The sequence below is a fragment of the Rhineura floridana genome, chromosome 11 (assembly GCF_030035675.1).
Source record: "Rhineura floridana isolate rRhiFlo1 chromosome 11, rRhiFlo1.hap2, whole genome shotgun sequence".
Taxonomy (NCBI): Eukaryota; Metazoa; Chordata; class Lepidosauria; order Squamata; family Rhineuridae; genus Rhineura; species Rhineura floridana.
In genome coordinates this window covers 18,686,757-18,714,708 of record NC_084490.1, presented here as the reverse complement: position 1 = coordinate 18,714,708, position 27,952 = coordinate 18,686,757, and the positions used below count along the sequence as shown (strand labels likewise).

Below are 27,952 nucleotides of genomic sequence, written 5' to 3'. Positions count from 1 at the left end.
TTCAGAATGTTTCATTTCTAAGGCTGACTTCAACATTTTTGTTTAAAAAGTGGTAATGAGATTCCAATGTGCCTCTGCTTCTTCATACCTACTTGTCAGGGAGCTGGGCCCATGCACACCAGAAACTTCTGAACTGGGCAACAAAGGCCCAGATATTCCAGGTGTTTCATTTAGGAGCAGACAGCCCTACCCATTATACCGATTGGCTGAGGAGGGGAAGGCAGGACCTCAGGAGGGAAATAAAAGCCTCTCTAAGCTGTTCAAGATTGCTGGTAGACCCACCTCCCCGTCCTTCCTGGCTGGGCGTTGGAGGATCCTGCCATTTACATAGTCCAGCTTGCCCAAAGCTTCATCTCAGATAACCCCTTACTACCCACTGTGGCTATTTCATCATCTTTTATTGCTTCAGTTGTTGTGGAACTACAAACCTTCATGTTCTTATGCCCAGCTGCAGCCCTAACAATATACTGTACACGGTCCCAACACCCGAGGAAGCCCCCTCCATTGGTCTAGCCGCTTGGACTCTTAAAGGGAAGCTCCGTTCACATCAATACTTAACAAAACCAGCAAACCTGGACCCCTTTCAATGCATAGGACATAGATTTTCCAATTCTTTTTTTTTAATGTTTGTTTAGTCTGTACATCGTAAATCAGATGCTTTTAAAACAATAGCTTGGTTTAAAACACAAACACACGCTCCCATTCCCCTAACCCCGACTGAGAAAAACACACGCTGTACAATTCCCAAGGGGCACAACGAAGGAGGAGGGGACAGGTCCAGGCCCATCAGCTGCATGGACAATGAAGGGATCCTATACATATCATACTTTAGTACACGTTCTCATAAGGGACTTGAATCTTGGCACCAAAAGTACTGCACTTCCTGTGGCCAATGGGAGAAAAGGGTAATTAGAAAAAGAAGTATTTATATATAAATGTATGTATTTCTATATCTGTATTAATATAAAAAGCCATCTGCTAACATGATCACAATGGGTTGGATCCTATCAATGGCCAGACTCTTATTTCAGAGTTTGCAACAGTCACTGGTCTGGGGATATTTAAGTCCTGTCTCAAAAATGTCCTTCTCCCAGTTTGGGATGAACAGGGGAGCATGGTAAAACATCACCCACAGTCAGAACCACAGAATCCAGGAGGACTGAAGTTGTTCAGATGATTATGTGTCTCGTGGTGCCTTAAAAAGTCAGGTCTGATGCTAAGAAAAGATGGAAGTATCTTTCCTGTGGCCTGCTTCACAATTCCAGTACACAGCAGACAAGGCGTTAGGGTTGATGAGAATCTGCAGGACAGCCAGCAACAGGGCTGAGAATTCATCCAGTTTGCCACTTCCCAATCAGAATTAAAACCCAGATTGCCCATCCCTACAGACCTTTCCCACAGAATTCAAGCCAAAGAATGCTGCCTCCTGGGCCCCTTACTCTCCAATCTACTAGACCCCTCAACTCTTCCAGAGAAAAACTAGGGGTCCTATTGGGGTTTTTTTTAGTATATTTCATGTGAGTGACGTGTTTTATGGGGTGTTCATGTAATTTCACGTTGCACCAGCTATCAAGACCAGACCACAACAGAGAACAGAAAAATACACTTGAAAAAAATCAAACTACTCTTTGAATGAAGAATGGGTACAAGCAGCTTTGAACTTGAAAGTGTCAGCAAACAAACCAGCAGAGTGCTGGCTCTCTGCTGTTAGAATTTTGGCTAGAAAGGAAAAGGCAGCCATTTTTCTCAATTCCCGCTCTTCATCTGTAAATATGCACTGAAAGTGTGTGTGTCTGTGTGTCCCCACCTGCCACTTTCTAAACAGGCAGGGAGAGATTGCAAGTACAGAAGGGTGATTAAAGGGTGTTAAGGTTAAGTAATTGCTTTTGCTCTTGTGAAGTCAGAAAACTTTAAAAACTTTTTTTTTGTAGAAAACTTTAAAAATTTAGGATGAAAGTCAGACTAAATTTTCTCATCTGTAGGAAACAGGTCACCATTCTGGCTAGATAAGCCAGGCCTGGCTGTATATATAAGGATAAATGTCATGGCTGAAACAGGAATTTCACAGTTGTAACCAATCACGAAATTTGTCTCTCACATTTTAGGCCTGTAAATTATTGGGGGTGGGGGAATGCTTTGGAAATCCTGTTACGTTTGGCCAATGGTGGACATGTTGTGGTTTTCGAACATGGTATTTTTTGTCTTAGGTCATTTGGGAAAGCATAAAACTTACTTCTCCCCTCTGTATTCCATTGTCCATTTGGGAATCTACAATTAAGCAACTCAATAGACACATCATCTACTGGATTAGTTGTTGTGAACGCATTGTTTTCCTGGTTAAAAAAAGTGGATGGTACAAAACAACAGCCTTTAGTGTAACAATAGGTTACCAGTTTTGAGGTTACCACTTCTTTCAGTGGGATCTCCATGGAAACAATGCTCAACTAAATGTAGAAGCAGCTGATCCTACGAAGCAGGTATTGTATAAACAAGTTGCGCTGTATTCATAATGGGGGGGAATCTAATATTAAACTCAGCTCTATTGGCAAATTACGAAGTCAGGAAGGGAAAATTCTATATGGAAAAAGTTTCCATGTAAGGCAGGAAGAGATATAGCCACCACCATAGGGAGAATCCACTGAATTTCAGCTACGAGTTCAGGCATTAAAACTTTAGTATAAAGATAAAACAAGAAAAAGAACATCCAATATCAACCACTTTTGGAGGCAGGACACTAGTCAGTAGTATTTCAGTCTATCAGAGGCATTAATCGAACTGTGCCTGACTCATCATGGACAAAAAGAGGTCCCCTTGAGTTGACCCAACTTGGGAAATGTAGTGGAAACAAGGCTGGAAAACATGTTGAACCCTCTTCCCTTCTCCTTTCTGTTCTTCACATTCTTCATCAAATTGTACATTGGACCACCAAATGACGTGAGGTTTCCTTTAAGAAATGTCCCCACCGAGTCACCCAGCAGAGTCCATTTCTATCACAATTATCTATCCCCAAGGAAGCCTGCAACTTTGGCAACATCCCCCTTTGTCTCTTCTTCCAGGCACCAGACAACCACACTGGAATAATAATGCATCTTTCGGTCCTCATATCCTTGGACTGTCAATCTCACCAAAGTAGGAACCATGGATGTGAAGACAGGGATGTAGACCAGAAACAGCAAGGAGGCACCTATGGTATTGCCACCTGAAAAAAGTTGGCATGCTCTGAACTTTCCAGAATGGAAAAGCAGTCATGTCTCCCCATCACAACTGTCTATTATATGTGGAAGGTGAGCTTGGATCACAAAGGAAGAGGAGATGCGAATCACCTGGTGTCCACCATCCACAAGGGGGGGCATGCTTTTAGAACTCTTTGGTTGCATATAATAAGTCAGCTTCCCCTTCTGCCTGTTCAGAGCCATAGGGTGATGCGCACTGAGAGAGGGAGTTGGGGAGGCAATCAGGAAGTTTGAGAATTTGGGAGAATCTTTTTGACCATACCTTATCAATATTCCTGTTTTGGTGGGGGATAGGGCCCATGATTAAGACTGAGGATGAAAAGGTTACCACAGGGTATTGCAGCCCCAAACTATTCAGCCTGCACTTTGTTGGATGGAGGGGTGCAAAGCATGTTGTCAAGAAGAGGGTGGGGTTGTGGCTCAGACCAGGAAGTGGGAGAACCGTGGGTGAAGCGCTGGATGTACTGGGCAACAAAGCAACATACAACCATGCCCTGGTATGCAGAGCCACCAGAAGTTTTGCTTTCCTCTCTCTCAGCTTCATACCCAACCCAATGAGGATGAAGGGGAAGGAAGGCAACACAAACAAGTGGAACTGGCCTGCTTATGAGTGATCACAGCTCCCATCCCAGATCAGCTCCACTCTTAGATCAAGGAAGGTATTACACATTAATGATGGAGGCTCATCTACATGAGATGCAATGGTGTACTGACCCAAGAGGGGAGGGTCCATGCCATAGTTTTAATGGGGGACAGTCAACAAGCTTTTCTACTTCCTGTCTTTCTTCAGAGGGCCAATTCAAATTTTCAAAAGAAGCACATGGTACGGTCTTCCTGGGATTGTACCACTTCAAGACACACAAGGAGGAATGCCATATCTGAATGCTATTTCATATACAACACTCCCCGTATGTGGAAAGCTAGATGTGAGGAAGAAGGCTAGGCTAGAACCCCTCTTCCAGACTTGCTTGTGTTCTATGAGCAGGGAGGGGTTTTTTACGTGAGGGCACATTCATGTTTGTGATCCTTCAGTTGCATCATGAAGTGGTACTCTCCTGGACGCAGGAAGGTTTATGGCACAGTGGCATCTAAACCATACTGTACCATATGCATGTTCACAGTACAAGTAGGCTCCTCTAATTTTCAATGCAAGTCACGGGTTAAAGTATCTTGTGCCAGCAGCTAGGTCATATAAGTTACCAAGGTCTTTAAAAGAGCACAAGCTTACTGCCTTAACAGATGTGAAGAAAGCTCACAAATCACTGTCTTTCCTCCAGAAAGGAAGCAAGACCTACAAAACATAGATCAGGCAGCTGGGTTCACAGAAAAGTTTGGCAAGAACTCCTGGATGACTGTACCATGTCCTGCCCTCTTCCCAAACACATGAGTTGGCTCTAACACTAAAGAGGAGTACAAGCACCAGCTCTTCCTGCAAATGGGACCCTAGGTTGGCATTTGCTCTCTTTCAACAGGTAGGCTCTAAAAAACACTATCATTCTCCCAGAACAAGTCCATTGTTCTGTTCCCGCTTCTTGGAAAAGGTAAGAAATGTCCATCCATGCTTGGCAGGAAAGGGTAACCTACGACAGCTGTCCTCTCCCATCACATTTAGACTAGGGTATCTAGGATGGACAGGACAATACAAACTGGTTTTTTGGAGGAAAGGTCCAGGAAGCTATCTACTTAAACCTGTCCTGCATTACATCCCTGGTTCTACATGGATTGCCCCACCCGTGCACTTGTGACTTGAGGATTCTCTCAAATCCTTCCCCAAGTGTAGCATTTTACTGCCACATGTTACTTACTATAGGGAAACTCCTGCCCTTTTGGGTCACATCAGACAGGAACTAGCCTCATTTCTCACCCTAAAGTACCAGGATAAAGGACCTCCAATGTTTTCTTCTGCTACCCCAACACTAGGGTTGCTCCTTGTGGCCCCCCATGGCAGCAAAGCGCTCCATCTTATGGATGTGGCGGTGCTTCTTGAGGCCGTAGGTGTTAGAGAAGGCTTCTCCGCAGGTGCTGCATTTGAAGGGTCGCCCACCCTGGTGGGCCTGGAGGTGTTTGCTGAAATACTTGGGGTCTTTGAAGAGCTTGAGGCAGGCCCCACATCGCAACTCACGTTTAGCATCATGGGAGCGCTGGTGACGCAGAATGGACGACAGATAGAAGAAGCTCTTGGAGCAGCGGTCACAGCGGTAGACTTTCTCGCCAAGGTGCACCCGCTGGTGTTCCAGAAGGTTGCTGCGGTAGCGGAAGGTCTTGCCACAAGTAGGGCAGCGCTGGGGACGAGCGACTACGTGAAGGCGCTGATGTTCAGCCAGGCTGGATGATTGAGCAAAGCGCTTGTTGCAGAGAGCGCATTTGTAGGCGCGCTCGCCAGTGTGCACCACTTTGTGTTGACGCAGATACCATGAGCGCAGGAAGCCACGCCCACACACTGCACAGCGGTAAGGGCGCTCCTCTGTATGGCAACGCTGGTGGCGCATCAGGAGGGCAGCTTCCCAGAACCGCTTGCCACAGACTGGGCAAGAGAAATGCCGCTTCTGCAGATGGGTGCGGCGATGGAGCAGCAGGTCATAGGCCCCTGCAAAACTCTGCCCACAGACCGAGCAGGCCAATGTGCGACGCACCAGGTGTACATACTTGTGGGTCACAAGCCCCAGGAAATGCTTGAAGGTCTGGCCACAGATGGAGCAGGAGAAACGTTCCCCACTTGGCAGAGTGGGGTGGTGATCTTCGTAAGATGTCATGTTGTCGCCACTAGCCAGCCCATTCTCCAGAGGTGCCACTGCAGCTGCTGTTTCATCTGGTGGGAGGAGCCGCTCGGGAGCAGCCTGGTGGACTAGTTTGTGCCACATAAGGTTCTCAATGAAGCCAAAGCACTTGCCACAGACATCACAAGGGTATGGTTTCTCAGCCACGTGGACCTCCTTGTGGCTCATGACGTGAAAGAGATCAGGGAAGCGCTCTCCACAGTCAGAACACCCATAGGTTAGCCCCTCGGGAGGCGGTGGCAGAGAAGGCCCCATGGGCGTCAGCGAGGGCCCCATGGGTGGCAAGGAGCAAGGCAGTTGAAGCCGGTGGATCTGTTTGTGGCGGGTTAAGCTCTGGGGGTAACCAAAAACCTTTCCACATATCTCACACTTGTAGGGCCTCTCCCGTGTGTGCACCACATGATGCTTGCTGAGGTGGAAAGATTCGCGGAAGCGCTTCCCACAAACTGCACACTGGTGTGGCTTCTCCCCTGTGTGGATCCGTTCATGACGTTTTAGTGTCTCCCGCCGCCCAAAGCCACGGCCACAGATCCCACAACAGAAGTTCTTGCCCGTTGCCGTTCCCACCAGCAGTGGGTGGCCCAAAAGCCCGTATGATGTTGGCTTGGTGTCTCCATCAGAACTGGTAGACTGTGCGTCTTGTGGGAGGAGATAAGCCCCTGGTGGCAGGTAGGACAGGGCACTGGTCCCATCCTTGGGTAGCTGGGCTCCTTCATGTTGCAGTTGCCGATGGCGCAGGAGGTTCTGGGGAGCCACGTAGCCCTTGCCACAGATGTCACACTTGTACTCAGGGCGTGGTGGTAAGGTTCCAGGAGGCGCATGGGTTGCCTGGTGCTTAAGCAGGTAGGAAGCATCCCGGAATTCCTTGCCACAAACCCCGCACTGCACTCGCAACAGGTCTGAGTGGGTCCGCACATGTCGTTTCAGGCTCTCACGGCGGTTGAAGCTTTTCTGGCAGACAGAGCATGAGAATGGCTTTTCACCAGTATGGATGATCTGATGCTGGTGCAGGTGGCTTGGCTTTTTGAACACCTTCCAGCAGAGAGAGCAGGTGAAAGGGCCTTCAGCTTGAGCTATGGCAGCACTGAGGGCAGACGCAGCTGTCGCCCCAGCTGATGCTGGTACCACCTGAGGGTTGCCACTTTGAGTAGGAGGCTGAGCTGCTCCCTCAGCAGCAGAAGCAGCGGCTGTGTTGGTAGCAACAGAAGCAGCTGCCGCTGCCGCCGCCGCCACCGCCACATTAGCAGCGGCTGCATTGGCAGCTGCTGTGGCATCCTCGGTGTCTTTGTGACAGCGGCGGTGCCGGATGAGGCTGGAAATGTGGTTGTAGGTGCGGCCACAGGTGGTGCATTCGTATGGCCGCTCGCCCGTATGCACCAACATGTGTTGCACGAGGTGAGATGACTGCTTGAATGACTTCTGGCACACCCCACACGGGAAACGCCGATCAATGAAATATTTCAAGCGCCTAAAGTAGTTCTTGTCGTCCTTGCCGGCCTGGCTGTCAGCAGCTACAGTGGCAGCAGCCGGTGGTGGCGCCTGCCCACGTTTCAGGCTGCTGAAGAGGTGCTGGTGGCCAGAAAGGTCCACAATGCCCCACTGAGGAGTGTTGTAGGCGGCGGCTGCAGCAGCAGCAGCAGCTGTACTATCAAACAGAGGCTGGCCTGCTGCTGGTACCACTGCTGGAGCACTGTAGGGTGGTTGCTGTTGCTGAGGGGGTGGTGCAGGGCCCCCCGGCTCACCTTTCTTGACTTGAACGTTAGCAGAAGAGGCAGATGAGGAAGAAGAGGAGGATGGGCCTTCAGCTTTGGGCTTAGAGGTGCCAACAGTGGCAGGGACACGGTCAAAGTGGGCAGGCGGGGCAGCGGCGGGCGGTTGGGCGTAGTCGTACTGTGGCTGTGGGCAGGGAAGGGCAGCGACCGCTTTGGTGTGCTCGTGGTTGTAGGCCTCCATAGGTTCAAAGCGTTGGTGGTTCAGAAACTCCAAGAAGTCGAAGGGGTAGCTCTGGAAGTGCACACCCTCGTCGCTTGCTGCATTGGCTTCCATCTCCGCCCGGGAGGGGGCACTGCCTACACAAAGGAGAGAAACAGGATAGCAATGTATACACACCACACATATCAAGAGCATCAGCACTAACTGCTGCGGGAAGCCCCATGTTTTTTAAGAACCCGCAGAATCTACTATGCCTCATATATATAAAATGGGATGGATGAAAAAATTGGCTAACTAAAAGAACAAGAAAAAGATGTCAATTGTTGCTATTAACTGTACACAAAATGTCTCAAGTTTAGAGCTCTAGGATTTGACTTAAGCATATGAAGCTGCTTTATATTAGGGTCAGACTACTCATTCACCTAGCCCAGTAGTGTCTGCTTTTGACTGGCTGTGGCTCTTGAGGGTCTCTGGCATAAGAACAAGCACACTGCTGGATCAGATCAAAGGCCTATGTAGCTCAGCATATGGGCCTCACAGTGGCTGTTTAGATGCCTATGGAAAGCCCACAGTCAGAACATTATGGCAATAACCCTCTCCTGCTGTTGTCCATGAACGACTAGTATTCAGAGGAATGTTATCACTGATCCTGGAGGTAGCATATAGCCACCATGACTACTTCCCATTGATAGCCTCAACTTGTATGAATTTGTCTAATCCCCATTTAAAGACACCCAAGTTGACAGCCAACACCACATCTTGCAGAAGTGAATTCCATGGTTAAAGCTACGTGGTGTGTGAAGAAATATGTCCTTTCGCTTGTCCTGAATCAGCTTTATTGGATGAGCCTGGGTTACATTATGAGAAACAGAGAAAACCTTCTCTCCATCCACCTTCTCCATGCTAGGCATAACTGTATACCTCTATTATGTCCTTAATTGCCTTCCCCCCCCCCAAACTAGATAGCCCCAAACACTGTAACCTTTTCTCACAGAGCTGTTTCTCCAACCTCATGAACCTTTTGGTTGACATTTTCTGCACCTTTTCCAATTCTGCAATATACTTTAAATAAATCAGAGATCCCCGGGTTGAGCCTGGGAGCCTACATCCTAGGGAAGCAAGAATGGCCTCCTCCTTGCAGTCCTTCCATTGGCAAGCAAAGACTTTTTTATTTCAACAAGCCTTTGGAACTGAAAGCTGTTAAGGACAGGACTTGAAGGGTGCTGCATTGCTATTGTCTAACTGTATTATTTTAAACTGAGTTTGAATTATTTTAATTGTATGTATGAATGGTTTTAATACTGTAAATAGTTTAATTTGATTTTAATCTAGACTTTTGTATGTTTTTAATTATATGTGTGTTTTTATCTGGAAGCTGCCGTGAGTTCCAGTTTTGGAAAAAGGGCGGGGAAAAATAATGATAATAAATAAATAAATAAATAGATCCAAAGCATCTGCTCTGCCTCTAAGCCACAGTCCCTCCTCTCAATGTGTGTGACTCACTCTCCTTGAAAAGGATGCTTGCTATCTCCCTGTTTTAGTGTTAAAAGGAAAGTTCATATCCATTCAGTACTTGCTGGGCCCTGATATATCCAAAACATTAGTTGTATGAAGATGTATGGAGTTGTAGGAACTGGTATAACACAGAAGTTAAAAACATGAGTTATGAACTATAAGTCTTGGGTATAAACCATTCAAGGCCCCGCTTATTCTGGGGAGTTCAGCAGCCCATGCCCACCCCTGTAGCTTGGGTTTTGTTCCTATAATCTGGTCTGCAAAGTGGCACTCCTTGTGGCACAAGGTGGGCAATGCAATATAGGTTACCCAGTGGGGTGCTGGGTTTGAACAGGCAGAACTCTGGTTCCTCTTCCTGCTCAGCCATGAAGCTTCTCATGTTGCCTGAAAGCAGTCACTCTCCTTCAGTCTAACCTACCTTACAGAGGCTTATTACATAGCCCCATATATGCACCTCTGTATAACAGGCATGGGGAACCTCAGGCACAGGGACCAAGTACAGCTCTTTGGTCCTCTCTGTCCAAACCTTGGAACTCTGCTCAAGCCATGCCCCCAGCCCTTATCTGCACCCTCCTCAAGTGCTTTTGCTCGGCTGGAATGTGTTCTGGAAATTGATGTCTCTTGCTTGCCTAAATGGAGAGATGTGTCGGGGTGTGCAGAAAAACCACTGGCTTTTGTGTGGCTGGCATATGACCTACTGTACAAAAGTAAGAATGACACCAATTGCACTTTTGCCTCAGGCCCTACCCCTGGCATGACCCCCCTGGAAGGTTGCCCAAAAGGCAATGTGACTGGCTGGAGAAGCTTCCCCACTCCTGTTTTATAGTAACTCTGGAAAATAGGTTAGGCTGAGGGAAAGTGATCGGCTGCAGGTAACAAAGAGGGCAGGATACAAATGTGACTAATAATGTGTGAAGGGTTGGTCATCAAAGATTTTACCCTGAGGAAATGTGCTTCTCATCCCTTTCGGTTGCATGATTTCCTACTTGTCAACCTTAGCTAGAATCACATGTGCTTCAATAAAATACAAACTATTCTGCATTCAAGATACTCCAGAATTCTGCACCCATAAATGCTGAATTCTGCAACCAGTTGTATGACTTATGTAAATTCATCCAGTTGTTTACATTTTATTTTTCATAACTGAAATCTTTCTGTTAGACAGGTGGAAGGGGAAGGCCTATGCAGAGTCTTGAAGCGCCTCCACTCACTGGAATTCATACAGATTTCTCCAATCCATACTGCCTTTGGGTCACTTACATGTGTTATGCTCGTTCTTTCCATACTTCCTAGGAAGTGCCCTGCTGCATTAAAAAAAACTCCATGCAGTTCCTTTTCATACACTAGAGTGCAAGAACAAAAGGAAGTGCAACTGATTGCAACCTTTCTCCCACTTGCTTTCTTGTAACATGTGAAGGTGCCCTGCTTGTTGTAGTAGTAGAGGATTAATCTCTATATAGCTACTAGCCACGGTAGCTAAAAAAATGGGACCTCTGTACGCAGAGGTGGTATACCTCCAACTCACACACAATGGAGTGAAACAACAGAGGCTGGCCATCTCCCATCATGCCTTGCTTTCAAGGTTGGCTACAGTCTGAGGGAGAGTGTTGGACTAAATGGAACTCTGGTCTGTTCCAGTAAGCCAATGGCTCACTGTTCACACCTTTTCAAACATTTCCCAAGGTTACCAAATTTGGAGACATCAAACCCCCAACTGAAGTTTCAATGTTGGTGAAGGCAGCTGGAAACATATGGGAAAAGCACAGAGGAAAAGAGGGCAGAAGAGAGTGAAGTTATAGGTCCTGATTAGATTTCTAGCCAAGGATGTACTGAGAATTGTAATCAGTCCCCATCATCTTTATTGTTGCTCTGCTGCTCAACAGCTTTCCTTTGTTGACTCCTCAGCCTTCTGTAGGCAGCAGTGGACATTTAAGAAGTACCAACAACATATGAATTTGGCTGTGTCCTCAAAGTCTTATGACTATATTTGTCTGGCTTCTTAATATGAAAGGCTACAACAGAACCTAATGAAGGAATAAATGAGAGAATTTTTGGTGCTCATGGTGGTCTCCCATTCAAGCACTGAACAGACCTTCTTAGTTTCAGCAAAGTTGCTGCATGGTGTGTCTTCAAAACATAGCCTCCTTATATTCCCTACCAAACACTAGACTTTTGTGACAGTAACAGCATTTATTGAAAAATGTAATTAAAAAGTCAGTCTGAGTAACTCTACAAAACATCGTATTTGCCTAACTCCAGCCATCACGTCTCTCCCCAAACAGACTGTTTTGTTTTAATTGATTGTACATAAGCCACTCTAGGAGCCTTTTCGGCTGAAAAGCAGGATACAAATGCTATAAATAAATAAACCAAAGCCTTGCACAGTTTTCAATATATGCCTCAGTTAGGGCTCTGGCAACAATCCAAGGAAAAGGAGTTCCATAGAAGTACAGCTTGATGATGCACAGAAATGACCTTCAAGTGAGCACACTTTTGGGGAACACAGGTCACCATTTTACTTACTATAGTGTGGGGGGTACACATGGGCAATTGCTCTTCTGCAGCATCTATCCACGTACAGAAGAGCATTTTACCACTTCCCTTAAATTTCTTATCCAACATAAATGTGTTATAAGATTCTCCTCAACATGTGGGTGGACACTAAAGATGAACTCCATCCCACTGTGTTAAGTTACCATTTGGTAAATTTTTGTCATCATTGGTCACATCCATACCATACAATTAAAACACATAGCTTCCCCCAAAGTATCAAGGGAATTGTACTTTATCCCCCACAGAATTACCAGCACCCTTAAACTACAGTTCCCAGGATTCTTTTAGAAGAGAAATGTGCTTTAAATGTGTTAAAAGTGCTTTAAATATAGTGTGGATGTGCCCACCCTCTATCAATGCTGGGGAGCACAATGGGATATGGAGAAGCATGTCGTCTCTGAAGGATGTAGGGACCAAGCCATGTAGGGCTTTATAGTGGTCCCATCTGCACTGGCTGACTTTCTTCTTCTGGAACGGGTGTTGGGGCTACCTTATGCATTAAGTTAGAAAGCTTCTGTTTAGGAAGAAACAGGGAAACCTGATGTAAATCATCATTACACGCGATAATCACATGTGTTTTGTTTTGTGTACACACACCGGGAAAGCAAAGCCTCCAGTATAATGATCACATACATTGTTCCATGTACACACACCAGGATGCTGCATTTGATGATGACGAATTGAACTTATATCCTGCCCTTCCTCCTGAAGGAGCCCAGGACAGCAATCAAAGCAGCTTAACAAGAAAAAAAAAGAAACTATGGCCTTTGAAGGTGTGTACACCCAACAATGAACATGTTATGCGAGATCGCCACATGTGACTGTCCGCATGTGGGTTTCATGGTTTCTCTTACAAATAAGCACTTTCCACACAGGAACAACTTAATGTGTGAAGTAGCCTGAAGACCACTGCAAGAAAAAGGAGTGGGGTAGGGAGTCAGCCAGCTGAGTAGGACAAGCCTGGTGAAGATAGGGAATCAAAAATAAAACCCTTCTTGTGAGTTCTTCAGTTTGCCTCATTTGTTGTAGTTATTTTCAACACCTCTTGTACACCAACTATGTGCACATATATTTACACATACACACAAAGAATTTCATTCATTCTGAATGTTTTAAAGTACCAGGAAATGCTTAGATAAGACTCTCAAATCATCATCTCCCCCCACCCCACATTCCATGCAAGACAAAGATAAGAAGCTGTGTACTACAAAACATTGCTATCACCACCCACTTCCACCCCAACTCCCACCACAAACAAACTACCTTAGCTTTAAAAGAAAATTGGCGTAATTCAGCAAATGGCAATTTGCAGTGTTGCAAAGCAGCAGATGGAGGATTTCAGAATCAGGGGTTGGAGCCACACTAAATTAACTGAACTTAGGTCCAGTGTGTCAAACTGGGACCTGAGAGATCAGGGTTCAAATCTCCACTCATCCATGAAGCTCACTGGGTGAACTTGGACCAGTCAGTCTCTCAGACTAACCCACCTCACAGAGTTGTTGTGAGGATAAAATTGGGAAGGGGAGAACCATGTTTGTATGCCAGCTTGAGCTCCTTGGAGGAATGGTAGAGTATAAAGTTGAAATCAATGGGATAAATTAGTCATGACAAGCCAAATTGCTTTCAACAGAAAATAAGTTCAACTAACTTAGTCCCAGGCGAAAGAGTGCAGTGTCTTCTTCCACAGCCTAGAGATGTGAAGGTCGAGAAAAAAAATGGGAAAAAAATTGGGGGGAGTCCCCCCATTTTTTTCCTGGGCCTTCACATCTCTACTACAGCCCCCTTTATTTAATGCCAGCCATGTGCAGAAGCTCTTCCAACTACAGACATGACCCAATACCTATCACTGAAGTTATATACATATAAAAAACAGATATTAGGAACAGTACAGTACCTGCCTGATTAAAATGGGCCAATGAAGATAAATTCAGGGAACAATCGAATAGCAGAGAGAATGAAAGAGTATTGAGGGTGGAAGGGCTGTGAACTGGCTCCTCCGTTCTTGAGACAGGAAATTGGGTCTACTGCATTAATTTGAACAGACAGCGCAAGGAGGCTGAACTCCTGGGTTCTATCCCCAAGCATGCTAAGATACTTTTTAGCCAGTTGTCATTGTTGGTTCCTCCCCATATGTCTGGAAAAGTTAGGGACCTATCTCTCTTTCTGTCATGGGGAGGCTTTTCCATTTAAACCCCCACACAGACAGCTTTTTAAAGAAATACCATAATGCCAAGAGACACTCCCCATTTTTATTCCCCCACCCTTCAATGCACACTTTCCAAGTCAGGAATTGCCTGCTAATTCTCCATAAAGGATCAATTCAAACATGCATAACCAAAGCAATACAGTTGTGTTGCAGGGATAGAACCATCTGAAAGTTTTGCAGGGAACGGGTGTGTGTAGAAGAATAATCCAACTGGCAACATTCCCAGGTGAAAACTACACCCTGCATGAAACACATACAAATCAGGGAGGACTGATGTAGCTAAGACAATGTTTGGGTAATGCTCACTGAAGCAGCTAGAGACAAAGAGGGAGACCAAGCAAACTTTTCAATAATAAATTCTATGGTGCACTGTTTAGATTGTTATCCCACCTCATCACTGGTAGAACAGAATAAGCCATAGGACATGCATGCTTAAGAAATTTTGCTTAATTCCTGCAGGATCCAAGATGTAACTCTTTGTGGGGCAAGATATTTCTTTCTTTTTTTACTGTTAGGGTGGGTGGGTATTTCAATTACATCATCTCACATAGCAGACCTGAGAATGACCTCTGCCTCTCACCCTGGAGAGCTTCTGCCAGCTTACAATGAGCTAGAATCAGTGTTCTTCCACCTTGGGTCCCCAGATGTTGTTGGACTACAACTCCCATCATCCCCAGACAGCAGGGTCAGTGATCAGGGATGGTCAGAGTTGTAGTCCGTCAACATCTGGGGACCCAAGGTGGAAGAACACTGAGCTACATGAACCAATGATCTGAGAATAAGGCAGCTGTACAAATCCCTGGGCTTAAAGTGGGAGGATAGACTTTAACTGAAATCTGAGTGGGGCAACAATGGAATGCATGAGAAAGGGACTAATTGAGGGTGAATTAGCAGAGGGACAAGGCAGCAGATCCAATGTGGACGCATGGACATGCCTCACACTGATGAGGAGGGATACAAGACACAGATGGAACCTGTTGTAGGGTGGGAGAGTTATACATCTACAGTCCGTGACTGGTAAGGATAGAGGAGTGATGAAGGCCATGAACAGATATTTGGCTCCAAGAGAGTATCTTATGGGCTGGCTGTGAGGCATGTACCCCTGCATCTGTAGGAACAGCCAGAACAAAATCTGGTAGCAGAGGTGGATATCAGTCAGATTTGAGTAACGCTTTCTTGGTGCAGGTTATTAACATTTGAAGAGAAGGGTGTAGAGGAACCATAGCTCAGTAGCACAGAACATGCTTTGTGTGCAAAATGTCCCAGGTTCAATCCACAGCTTCTCCAGGGAGGGCTTGGCAAGACCTGCCTGGATCCCCGGACAGACAGTTGCTTCAAGTCAGTACTGACCTAGATAGACCAAGAGTCTGAAATGGTATAAGGCAGCTTCTGAGGTTCCTAGCCATTAAAAAAATTGTATGAGGGAGAATCAGGAGGGAGGGGGAAGGAATTTGCAGCAGGCAGCAGGGTTGCAAGTTTGTGGAGAAATATAACAGCTTAGCTTGAGGGTAAAAAATAGATTGGACTGGGATTGATCTAGCTTAGTAAAATGATGTAGTCTTGACTACAAGAGTGTAATTGTGGGGGAGGAAGATCAGTTGGACTATGGGAGAGGCACTGGATACACAGACTAACGATTTGGGGGCAACAGTGATGTGTGCTAGGATATAAGGTTAAATATAAAGGAAGTCAATATAGGGGTGATAATTCAAGCTTAAGGTGGATTGAAGATATGAAATTGGGGGGGGGAGGCGAAGGAAGGAAAATGACATAATCCAGGTTTCTGGCTGGGATCACCTGTTAGGATACTGGGTAGAGAAGAGGGAGGAGACCGAAGACGTGAATCATGCTGGCGAGTGGAGGGGCGGTGAACCGAGTTCGCAGAGTGGCCGGGGTGGGGCTATTCAAGGGACGGGAAGAAAGTTAATAAAAGATGCGGTGGGGGGCTTGGACACGCAAGAAGGTGTTGGGGGCAATTTATGGGCCAGGTTTGGCTCTAGGATGGCACTCACCTGTGTGTGGCGCTGCCCCAGCCTCCTCCGCGCCCCAGGCAGGGGCTGGTCCTTTGGTAGCAGGATTGGTGCGGGGGAAAGCCCCCTGGCCTTTGCCTTACCCCCAGCGTATGCGGGGGTCGTTTCTGGTCCCAGTGGGGTGGGGGATAGAGGGGGTACTGCCAGGCTGCAACTCACACAGGCCCGGCCGGAACCGGAAACCTCCCTCCCCAAGTAAGAAGGCCGTTTCCTGCCCTCCCCTCGTACCCACAAGCCTCTACGCATTCAGCTCCCCCTCCCACACTTCGCGTCCCAGAGTCCTTTGCGCGTGCTCGCTTGCCCTCCCCCCTTCGTTCCGGGAGCCTGGTATTCTTCCTCCTTCTCTGCCGCCTCTCCGGTTCTCTCCCTTTCCTGTTGCAATTCAATGCCATGCAAAAATAGTGCCATGCAAGGCATGACCACGCTTGCGGAGCACAAAGCACTGCAGCTCACATAGGATTGCCAACGTGTGTGTGTGTGTATTTTCTGGCAGGGCTTTAACAGGTTGCTTGACAGGCAAAACTTCAGCAGGTAAAGCTTTTCAAAGGGAGATTAAGCGATGAGAAACGATATATTTGCCGAATATCTGCCTGCCAGGCAACTGTTCAGGACGCAAGAACTGGGGTGAGCGATAGTAAGGAAAGATATGGGAGTTAGGGTTTTGACTTGTTTTTGTCTAGTCGAATTTTATTTGTTGGGTTGTATTTATATGGGGTATGTGAACTCTTTTTTTATTCACGCAGCTGTACACAATCCTGGAATCTTCTGATGACAAGTTAATGAACATTTTAAATAAATGAATACAATGGCTCTAAAGTAAATGACAGCCTATACATGTACCTGTCTGTCATGTTTCTTTCTTAACAGTGCCACTTTCATAGTCTTATTAAAGCTGTAATCCCAACCCATTTACCTGGCGGTAAATCCTGTTGAATTCAATATGACTCACTTCTGAAAACAACAGTCTTGTTGCACCTTAAAGAGTTTTTGCTTCAATAAACTAAGAGAAATATTACACAACAGACACAATGAATCAGTGTGATACATAGTGCTTAATGGTGTCTAGTAAAGATGCAGGATGTCTCACAATGCAGCAAAATACATGTATATCAGGAATGTAATATTCAGTTACTTCTAAAAATGATCTCATGCCCCTCAATGACTGATCAGCATTCAAACAAGTGAACTGGAGTGCTAATTTCTTCACCCAATAGATGGGTAGGGATTTTTCATTCTGAAATACCAACTCCACCTCAGTTCAATGAGCATTAATTCTCCAAGCACCAATTCCTGATGCCCACTATGTACTACCAAGTGTGAACTGCAAATATGCAAAGAACAACACAGAACTAAGAAGGGGCAAACTGTTTCCCCTTCCTCAAAAAAGCAAACTTTAGTCACATATAACAGCAAATTTAATTCTACGTTACTCTCACCTTACCTTAACAATTGCCACTGTGCGCTAGCACAGGAGAAGGGCTGCTACTGGGGTATGCACTTTGCTATACTGTACAAAACCTACTGCCATCCTGGCCTGGAAGTGATTAAATAGAATATGCCATGGCCTGCATTGTAGACTCTAAAGGCTTGGTAAGTTCTAGAGCCTTATACGCCACACTTTTTGTGTGATACAGTGTGCTGCATGTTCACATAGGCCACCTTACCCATTTCAAGCTAGGTAATCTCGCACTCTTTCACACACACAGACACACACACACACACACACCTCAGAACTGCTCTTTGAATTGTTACCAGTACCTTGGATTAGGTGCGATGCCAATTTTTCTGGTAAAAAATTCTGGTATCACTGATAGGGTGCCTTTGAGCATGTGGAAACTGATAGGAGCTTCCTTTAGGAAAAAAATGCTTTGGAGCTTGTGAGGACAACTGTCCCTTCTCTGAAACATATCTTTCTAAAAAGAGAAAGTAGGGAAACAAAACAGAAGATTCTAGTTTTACATCATGCTCTAATGGCAATTAACCACAAAGATGTAATTCTGGCCCAATGAAATTCTGGTTGCTTGAATGTAAATCAAAGGGACCTTCAGACATGACATGCTGTCCTCTCTCTCTTTTAGACATGAATTATGCATATTATTGGCACTCAGTCTTCCATATCCAGAAACACAGGAAACCTGAGAGGGATTTTATTTAGTTTATTTTTGAGTTATTTGTTTAACCACCAGTCAGTCCCCCAAATTGGGCCCTCAAGGCAGATTACATAACTTCATAAATAAAAATACAGTTATAAATACAATAAATGTATAATAAAGGGACAGACCAGAACTGTTAGGCTTTAAATAGATCTAAACTGATTATTTCTCTTTGGGTTTTGTTGTGCGTACGTATGGGTGAGTGGAGAAGGGGGGGTTAGATAGGACTAAAGGTAGATAACCTCACCTCCAGCTCAGTCAGTTTCTTGAAGGTTTGCTTGATACATGCAAATTTATCATTTGATGACTGCAGCAACCACTGTGCATGTGGGAATGAACCAGAGACAGAACTTTCATATCACTTCGCCTCAAACACAATGCCATTAAGAAACATATAATACGCTGGGGTATTTCCTTTGTGAGCAAACCTCCTGCAGACTACTCTTTCAGCCTGCTGTTCCAGTAAGCATCCCAGCCTGCTGCTTCAAGTGAAAAAGCCTTTGTGGTGTCAGTTCCAACCTTGCAGGAGCACCACAGGGACATTTGTCTATCTTTAAATGTGGCATTCACTCCCCTGAAACAAAACCCAAAAGAACCCAGTCTAGCAGCCATAACTCAGAATGTGGGGTAGACTGGACCAGTTGTTTAACAAATGTGTTGGGCCATCTCACATGGGGGGGGTGGGGGGAAACGCAGCTTGCTAAAAAACACACACACACTTAAATGGAGTATTAAACAATTCCAGAACACAATTCCCATAATTTTGTTTCCCTTATTTTTAGAGGTTCATATCCCTTTGGCTAAAAATAAAAACAGTGATGTGATAGTGTGTTTTCATTTAATCCTTCTGCCGCCTTCACGACAACAGCCAAGGCCTTGAGGCCCTTCTTAACAAAGATTCTGCTTATAACAACCCAACTGTGCGCTCAAGGTGGTCTCCATGGCAACAAAGATAACTTGGAGGCCTGGGCATACAAGACAGCCCTGGAGGTAGTTCAAGGCAAAAGCCTGGCTCCATTCCTCCCACTCACATGTAGTTTGTGCAGAGAGGGAGGGACGGAGGGCCTTGGGCCTTTGATGGAAAGAGAGGCAATATCGTTGGATGGACAGCAAGGCACCATATTTTACAATGCTAGTCAGGCTTCAGAAGTGGAACACACTGTCTTCATCTCTGGTGGCTCTAGGGGGAGAAAATCAGCTGGGGAGAGGGCTTGAAGTGGGCATGCTCTGCCTTGTAGGTGCTAGCAGCTGTTGAAGGGGAAAATGTTTGTTTGCTTATTCACCAGCTGCAATTTGAGCTGCCTGCCAGTGTCAGCTACAGTACTCCCATCAGTGGAAGGGAGGAAGGGAGTGAATTTTTCCAGAGGGGGTGTTTGCACATTCTTCCTCATCTCTACTGCTGTCTACCTAGAAGAATAGAAATGGCCTTGATAACAGGATAGCTAACATAAGCAGATCTCTTAAAATCTTGGCTTCCCTTTTAAAACTCAAAAAGGCATGATTCAAGCTCTTATGACTAACATATTAGGGGTGGGAGACTTTGTGTGTGTGTAGATATCACATTGCTGAGTTTAGTTTCAGTCTACTAAACAAAGGCACTCTCTCACTTTCACACCCTTTTTCACTTGTTTCTTCTCTCACTCACACACACACACACACACACACACACACACACACACACACACACACACACACACACACAAGGCAACCTTGCATTCAAGCCTTCTCTACTTCCTGTTAGGCTTTTGATACAAGAAACAGACTCCAAGAGCAACTTTGGAAGTGCAAGCAGCAGTTCCTACAAAAATGAGGTTTTGAATGCTTTCATACCTCCTTATCCCATGCAGCCTAAATGAGTCAGTCTGCCATTGAGAAGGGTGGGGGTCCACATCATTTTCAGGAGCACAGAATGAGTGCAATCAACCCTGCTTGCCATGAAAACGTTCATAAGGCTCTCCGTTAGCGTCAGCTTGGGCTGATGCCATTTCAGACAAACCACTTGAAAGTGAATCCATAAGGCAGTTGGTTCCATGTCATTAGTGGTGAGCAGATTGGACCATCGCTCTTGTTTTGTCTCTAAGCTGTTGTAAGCCATGGATAGTAGTTTTTTGCGGAAGAAAGCCACTTGATAGTGGCAGAGCCATGTGGGCTGCCACTGGGCATTAGTGGGTTGCAACAGTGAGTAGCCAACAAACAGTTTCAGTTTCCAAGATGCTTCTACATTGCTTGTTCTTTATGTGACAAGAACTTTGGTTAGGAAAGAAACTGCAACTAAGGAGCATATTCAAAACATGATCATAGATGAAACTGAGATCATGCAATGAGGATTGTGAGAAAGGAAGAAAGGGAACATTAGCCATTTTTGCACTGACTAACATGGAGTACAAGGGTGTGACCTTGTAAACAGGTCATTGGATGTTTGTTGTGCAATCATGTACCTGGGAGAAGTTCCTATCAAGTGCAACAGCAGAAAGAGAGCAGGAGAACACATCCAACCCACACATAGATCATATTCATTATGTCAGGTGTATGCAAACTAATTATAGAACTCTTGTCACAATATATTCAAGTATGGTCTCAATTCTGCAGAAATTGCCCTTTTTGGACAAACCATTTCTTGTATCAAAAGCATAAACATTTTTTTGGAAAAGAGATGGAGAATTACAATGCTGATTTCTCTCCATCCAGAGCATCCACACAAGCACTCTACCTCTCATGGGCCCTGCGTTGTAAGGGGTGTCTTGTGTTTGGTTAGGGAAGTAGCCTTCAGAAGGTGAAACATACCTCTTTAAACAGGCGCTGGCAAAGCTCAAGTCCCTCCTTCACTTCCCTCCCAATATATTTTGATTGGGACCAGGGCCAGCCCATGACATTTTGCTGCTTCAGGTAAAGGACAAGATGATGCCTGCTCCCATTTCATCTATAGAAGCTAACTGGACTGGCAGTTGATGGGACAGTATCCTCCACCCTACCTGAAGTCAGCAAGCTAGCTTAGAGGGTGCAGGGCAGGTTGTATGGCACACACAGCTCTGTCCACCAACACCTCACTGTCCTTCAGCATCTGCCATCTGAGGCAGCTGTTTCACTCTGTCTAATAGTAGGGCCAGCCCAAATTAGGACAGGAATCAGAGCAACAATCACTGTGCATCTGCAGCAGCCATTCAAAACAGCAATGTTCTTTCCCAAGGAGACCGCTCTGAGACCACGTAAATCTTCTGCCTCCCACTTCTGCGGCTCTGAGGAATGCACCATTACTTGCTCGGCTTGAGAAGGCTCACTGTTACAAATTCAGAGAACCCTTCAGCTAATGACAGCCTTTCACTGCAGACATAAATGAGATTAACTGACATGGTTCCCATCTAAACTGCAAGGAATACTGGGAAATGTAGTTCTGTGAATGGATTAGGCTAACAGAATTTACAGAATTTTCCCAAAACAGTATGTGTCCAGATTTTCTTGGGAGAAACCATGACAGAACATCTGGTGTGGCAGCTGTAGTGTTGGCACATCTGCCATGCTCGTTCTTTGCCATGATCTTGTCTCACGTGGCACTCTGGATCAGATGATGGCCTAACACCTCAGCCCTAAGCACATTTATTTAAAAGTAATTCTGACTGATTTAAATGGAATTTACTTGTAAGTCTGTGTACTTGGGACTAAGGTGTTAAGTTCACCTCAGTTCCTGGCTGTTGAGAAGGAGAAACAGAAGTCTGTACAGCAAAGAAAGGATGGCAAGAAGCAGGCTGTCCTTCAGCTTCTATTTCCTTTCAGTCCTTCACTTCCCCCCAGACATGTATCCAAATTGAATCTCTGCCTACTCATTAGGATTTTGCCTCCCACCTTTTAAGAAGCATCCACAGGCACAAAAGATACACAATTTTTCCATTCCCTCAAACTCTAGACACAAGCACAAGCATTATAGACTGGGGCGGGGTATCTCCAGATCTTAGCTCACCCTTCCTAGGAAGGAAGGGGAAAAGGAAGGGGGTGGGGAAGAGACAACTGGTCTTTTGCATATGTTATTTCACTGAAATGTTTGCAAACTGAAAATCTCCAATGCATGGAGGAGCAAAGAAAGCAACTCAGAAAGAGGCAAATAATCTTACAGAGGACCACCATGTATCATCATTTTGTTTGGAGCGACTAAGAGAGGAAAAGACATCTCCCAGCACCTATTCCTCTGGGAAACCACAAAGACAAAGCGAATTTCCCAGTTTCATTTGCTCTGCTCCGTTACAGAGTGTAACACATGATGCTGTTACTCCAATCCCTCAACAGCTCTGGATATCGTGATATAGTTGTTTGAAGAAGGGGACAGTCATGATTCCCTGTCCACACCAATAGCATTCTCCAGTCTTTGGCGATGCCCACCCATTGATATTTCAAAGCCCATAACTTTCTAGAGCAATTCTAGAAGGCAGTCCTATCAGTCTCAATGCCCTTGCTTGAGAAAAAGAAAAGTCTCAATGCACTTACAGAAGTTTAAGTCTGTATAGATAGCTGCAGAGCAGAGTTCATTTCATAGTCCCTGGTGCCCCTCCCCCAGTTTTTACATATTTATGGGGGTTGGATCCCAGGTTTGTCTTTGTCCTTGATGAGTTCCATCTCTGGTATTCGTGGCACAGCTACAGGAGTGCTTCCTGTCCCACCTTCTGCAGCTTCTCCCCAGTGGCTCCCATCCCCGACCCAGTCCTCCACAGATTCATTGGTCCAGCCACTCCCAAGTTCCTCTGTCCCCCAGTCGCCACTGCCCGCCACCACTTCTGATTCCCAGTCCCCCGCCGTAGTCCAACTGCCACCGCCCTCCTCGACAGGGCGCTGATAGTAGGTTTCGCGGGCATGCTTGCGCTTGGCGTGCCGGCGGAGGGTGTTGCGCTCCGTGAAGCGCAACCGGCAGATCTGGCACTGGTAGGGCTTCTCCCCCGTGTGGACGCGCTGGTGGCGCAAAAGCTCTCCGGATTCCCGGAATCCCTTGCGGCAGACCGGGCAGCTGAAGGGCCGTTCGCCGGTGTGGATGTGCTTGTGCCGCTGAAGGTGCGAGGAACGTTTGAAAGCTTTGCCACACTCACGGCACACATACGGCTTGCTCTCCGAGTGGGTGATGCTATGGCGCTCCAGGTCTGACTGGTACAGGAACGTCCGTAGGCAAATGGGGCAGAAGTACAGCTGCCGTGGCGGTGGGGCTGACGCCAGCAACTCAGGCTCCGAGGATTGCATCTGCCCAGCCAGCTCCACCTCTTGCCGTGATACTGTGTGGGGCACTCCTTCGGCATCAATCAACACCATGGACCCTTCCTCTGTTGTGTCTCCCTCTCCTGGCTGACCCAGATGTTTGGAGGTAGGAGGTGTGGCCTGTGCATTTGACCGCCCCCCTCTGTGTCTGGTCAGTGCTGAATGCAGTTTTGGCCCCCATAGGGCAATGCTGTAGATCTCAGGGTGGGAAGGCCTGTCCTCTATATCCATATGGTTCTGGGGGCTGTCATTGTTGAGTGGGGTCTGCATATAGTGGGCCCAAGGAACTGGGGGGCAGGTTTCTATCACCTGGTTTTCAAGCCCGATGCTGCCATGGTTTTCCGCTCTTGACCAACTACTCCCGCCTGGCACCAGCACCCGAGCCTTTGCCTGCAGCTCCGCTGGATGCCCATCACCCCTGTCGACATGCCACCTGTGAGATGGCTCCATTGGGCACCAGGAACAAAAGCACGTTCAGCTACAGGGACATCGCTGCGGAGACGGGAGAACAGTGAGAACCACAGAGAAGTCCACCAGGAAGCCCCCCCACCCCAGCAATGCACTCGGCCTTCTTTTAAAAGCATGAAGCACTATGATCTTTGCATTTCAAAACCTGAGAAAACATTATTCATTCCGGAAGACTAGGTAAATTAGCCAACTAAATCCTACTCGGAGTAGACCTGCTCAAATAAATTGACTTTTAAGTCCATTGATTTCAATCCATCTACTGCGAGTATAACTTAGATATCACCCTAGGAGCCTTATATTATAGTAGCCAAAAGCACTGTGGCACCCTAGAGACCAAGAGCACATTTACAGCAGCATTTCCTGTTGAATTCAGTAGGGTTAACCTTCAAGTTAACATGCATGGGTTGGGGCTATAAATGCCGCTTTATATGAACTGTGGAAGAGATTCCAGTTCCTCAGCCTCTTCACCAGTTAATACTTGCTCCAAAGCGGGTTAAAATCTAAAACAATTTTTTAAAATACCTAAGCGTATATGTGCACAAACATACACTTACCTGGATCTCTCATTGTGTGTGCAGTTATTTTAAGATATACACTGGAATAGTCTGCGTAACTATGCATTGAAGTGTGGCTATTATTTTGCACAGTGTTTGTGTGTGTGCACATGCACAGTCTAAATTGGTCTTAAAGATTCTTGCAAATAATATATTCCCTAGTGGACGGAAATGCAGACATGCATATGTCTGCAAGGTATTTGTGAGCAGAAATATATATGAAAACATGCCTATCGTGTCTGGGAACAACTGTGAGTGCAATGTACTCATGACATTTGCACGTAACTCTGTTAATGAACATGCACTATATCCACAAGAAGGTTTGTGCCTACATTACAACTACTGAAAATTAGCTAATACTTATTAGATAATTTTAACCATCTTGCCATACTCAAAACCAGGATAGATCAAAAGGGCAGTTTTCCTCCAGCTTTGAATATGCACTTACAAGTGCCATGAGGGTTCTAAACTGCGTTAGCAATTGTGCATAACGATGCAGATTTGGTTGTTATTCCAGATTAATTTACAGGAAGTATCAGTTAGATCATGCATGGAAGATGGAGCACTGACTCTAAGGTGAGGGTAGAAGAAAAGAGATACCAACTGTGTATGTGTGACCCTGCCTTGTGCCCTTTACACCAAGTATGTATGTCGCAATTCTGCAACATTTATCACAGTTTTGCAAGTAGAGCAGAACGGGTTGCAAATGTTAAGGAGGAATAATTAGGACATGTGAATATGTACCCTAAACATAGTTCTCGCAAAACTGTCATTCCCAGAGCTCTTTGGGGGTTGCCATCTATTCCCAAGATACAGCAGATGTCAGCTGCAAAAACTCACTTGCTTATCTGCTGGGAATTACCTCTCATCATTACTTAAATGTAGATCTGCATTACCAGGAGACAAACATAGCAGGCACTTCTTGGTGCAGCAACCAAGGGCTAAAATGTAGGGCTCAAATTTGAGTCTGTTCTGCTCTGGAAACCATTTTCAGATAGCCCTAAAAAACAGCCTAAGCAGAATGTTAATGCATTTTAACTGTTATCTCTTGATAAAGGACAGTCTCCCCGCCTCTGCAAGCACCGTCTCTAGATGCTGCTATTCCAGTTTTACAGAAATATGTTGAAATACAAAATAGAACCAACTAGAATGGCAATTACATTTTGCATAGATGTGAAACTTGCCAGTGTTTCAGACGATTACATTTGAATTCTGAACCTTTTCTAATCTTACTTTTGAAATTTAACTTTGAGAAACACTTTTAAAAAAAACCAAACATAAACCTGATTAATGCATTTTAAAGCTATCATGCTATGCATCAAGTTGCCAAATCCAGGTCTTTGCACTTTTCTAAACAAGCAAACAAACAAAAACACACCAAGTCCAACAGCATCCACTACTGGAAATGTTAAGGGGGGAAAATGAATGAGGAAAGTATAAATTCAAAATGCCGCTGGCAAGTTTAATTAGGAAAAGAGAATCCCCAGCAGCAGCACCAACTTCATTTCAATTCCACAATCTATCAATCCTACAAATTTTTAACACTGCAAAAGGGAGTCACGCACAACCTCCCACCTAAATTCATGTGACCAAGTCCTTGTCACAGCTGTAACAGAAGAACCAGCTTCGCTGCTTAATCTGAACAGAGACTTTGGCAGCCTTGGGCCAATGAATCTTCCAGAATCTGGTGACAGATTCTAGAACGATCCTGAGTATCCCTCTTTTGTTTTTAGATTGGAACTGATTTTGCTCTACCACAGGGAAGAGACAGCACCTCTGAGCATGTGCTGAGTGCCTCTTCCCACTCTACTTGCATCATCACAAGCCAGCCCAAAGGCATTTACCACTAGAAGCCAAAACAGAAGGGTTTAAGCAATTAAAAAAATAAAGCAAATAATAAGAAAATAATGGGCTTCTAGGCAAGCTGGATTCCTAGCACCTTTTAAAAGGAGCGAAATGCGTTAGAAAATTTGTGTTAAAAATAATATCCTTATCCCTTAAACGCAAACAGACTTGCTAAAGGGAGCGGATCCGTAGCAATGCAACCATCTCATATCGAGGGCTACTGCTCCCTTCCTCCCTGCGCCCCCAGCCTGCAGATAAGCGCCCAAAGCTTTAAGCCTTCCCTGCCAGCCACATTTCTGATCCAGTATGTGGAGGGGGGGGAGAGAAAACTACCCACCCAATCCATGAGACATAGGCAACAACTATTACCTGTTTTGCATTGTGATCTGCGGCAACTGAAGGTTTCAATGGGCCGGCGGTGGGTGGGGAGATGAGCGTCCGGTGGGAAACCTCTCGCCTCCCGGCCGCTGCAGAACAAAAGAGCCTAGCTGGTCTGAGCCGGGCATCCGGGAGGCGCACGGACCCAGCAGCTGCCGGACCCAGCGGAGAAGACGATCCATCCATTCAGAAGCGGCTCCTGGGTCCCAGCGCCGACGAACACACACAAAGAAACCCACCCGGGAAAGCTGCAAAAGACGCAGGGTCGCCCAAACCAGGGTTGCCTGCTATGCGCTCTGAGGGGCGTCGTCATCTTCGTCATCCTGTACCTTTAAGAGTTGCGTAGGACGGAAATTTTCGCCCGACGTGGCTTTTCCCATCTCAGCCCCTGCAGTGGTGGGAGAAACAGCACCTGACGGGCTGTTCTCTTTTATGCAACTCGCTTGAAGGCAGTTCATTTCCATTCAAAGTTACAGGGACTGTATGCAAATTCCCATTTTATCAATCATTGGAACAGTAGAGAGAAATCAGTTCTTTTCCCTCTTTTGTAACAGGACCCACTTTCCCTGCTTGAAGCTAAACCGGAATGGCTGCATCTGATGACTTGTGGGCTCTTCAGTTCATGAAAGTTATGCCACAATAAATCTGTTAGTCGTTTTGGTATCACAGGATTCTGTGGAAATTCACAACTTTCTCCTCATCGGTGTTGCTGGGAAAGGCTTCACCTATTGAATGACGCTGCTATGATAAGGCCACACTTGGAATGCTGTGTGAACAGTTCTGGTCTCCACAGCTCAAAAAGGATATTGCAGAGTCGGAGAAGGTTCAAAAAGGGGCAACCAAAATGATCAAGGGACTGCAGCGATTCCCCTATGAGGAAATGTTACAACATTTGGGGCTTTTTAATTTAGAAAATAAACAAGTATGGGGGGCATGATAGATGTGTATATAAACATATGCATGATGTGATGAAACGATAGAGATAAGTTTTTCTCTCTCATAACACTAGAACTCGGAGACATCCAATGAAGCTGAACGTTGGAAGATTCAGGACCGACAAAAGAATGTACTTCTTC

General features: G+C 45.8%; 2 protein-coding genes across 5 annotated transcripts; both read right to left on the bottom strand.

Annotated features, from left to right (window-relative positions):
• Positions 1-60: 60 nt before the first annotated feature.
• Positions 61-26,949, bottom strand: ZNF865 (zinc finger protein 865). 2 transcript variants are annotated; one of them, XM_061590855.1, is made up of 2 exons: positions 26,868-26,949; positions 61-8,079 (listed from the first exon to the last, which is right to left on the bottom strand). In XM_061590855.1, the coding sequence occupies exon 2, from the start codon at positions 8,054-8,056 to the stop codon at positions 5,150-5,152; it is 2,907 nt and encodes a 968-aa protein (XP_061446839.1). In that variant the 5' UTR covers positions 8,057-8,079; positions 26,868-26,949; the 3' UTR covers positions 61-5,149. The 2 variants fall into 2 exon arrangements, with proteins under 2 accessions (XP_061446839.1, XP_061446840.1); XM_061590856.1 differs by lacking the exon at positions 26,868-26,949 and adding an exon at positions 16,229-16,321.
• On the bottom strand, positions 18,640-26,959 carry LOC133367106 (zinc finger protein 524-like). 3 transcript variants are annotated; one of them, XM_061590863.1, is made up of 2 exons: positions 26,868-26,959; positions 18,640-24,123 (listed from the first exon to the last, which is right to left on the bottom strand). In XM_061590863.1, the coding sequence occupies exon 2, from the start codon at positions 24,079-24,081 to the stop codon at positions 22,957-22,959; it is 1,125 nt and encodes a 374-aa protein (XP_061446847.1). In that variant the 5' UTR covers positions 24,082-24,123; positions 26,868-26,959; the 3' UTR covers positions 18,640-22,956. The 3 variants fall into 3 exon arrangements, with proteins under 3 accessions (XP_061446847.1, XP_061446849.1, XP_061446848.1); XM_061590865.1 differs by lacking the exon at positions 26,868-26,959 and adding an exon at positions 26,836-26,857; XM_061590864.1 differs by lacking the exon at positions 26,868-26,959 and adding an exon at positions 25,516-25,630.
• Positions 26,960-27,952: the final 993 nt, after the last annotated feature.

Coding starts and splice junctions, on each gene's coding strand:
- LOC133367106 (XM_061590863.1), bottom strand. CDS start 24,081: ATGGAGCCATCTCACAGGTGGCATGTCGACAGGGGTGATGGGCATCCA.
- ZNF865 (XM_061590855.1), bottom strand. CDS start 8,056: ATGGAAGCCAATGCAGCAAGCGACGAGGGTGTGCACTTCCAGAGCTAC.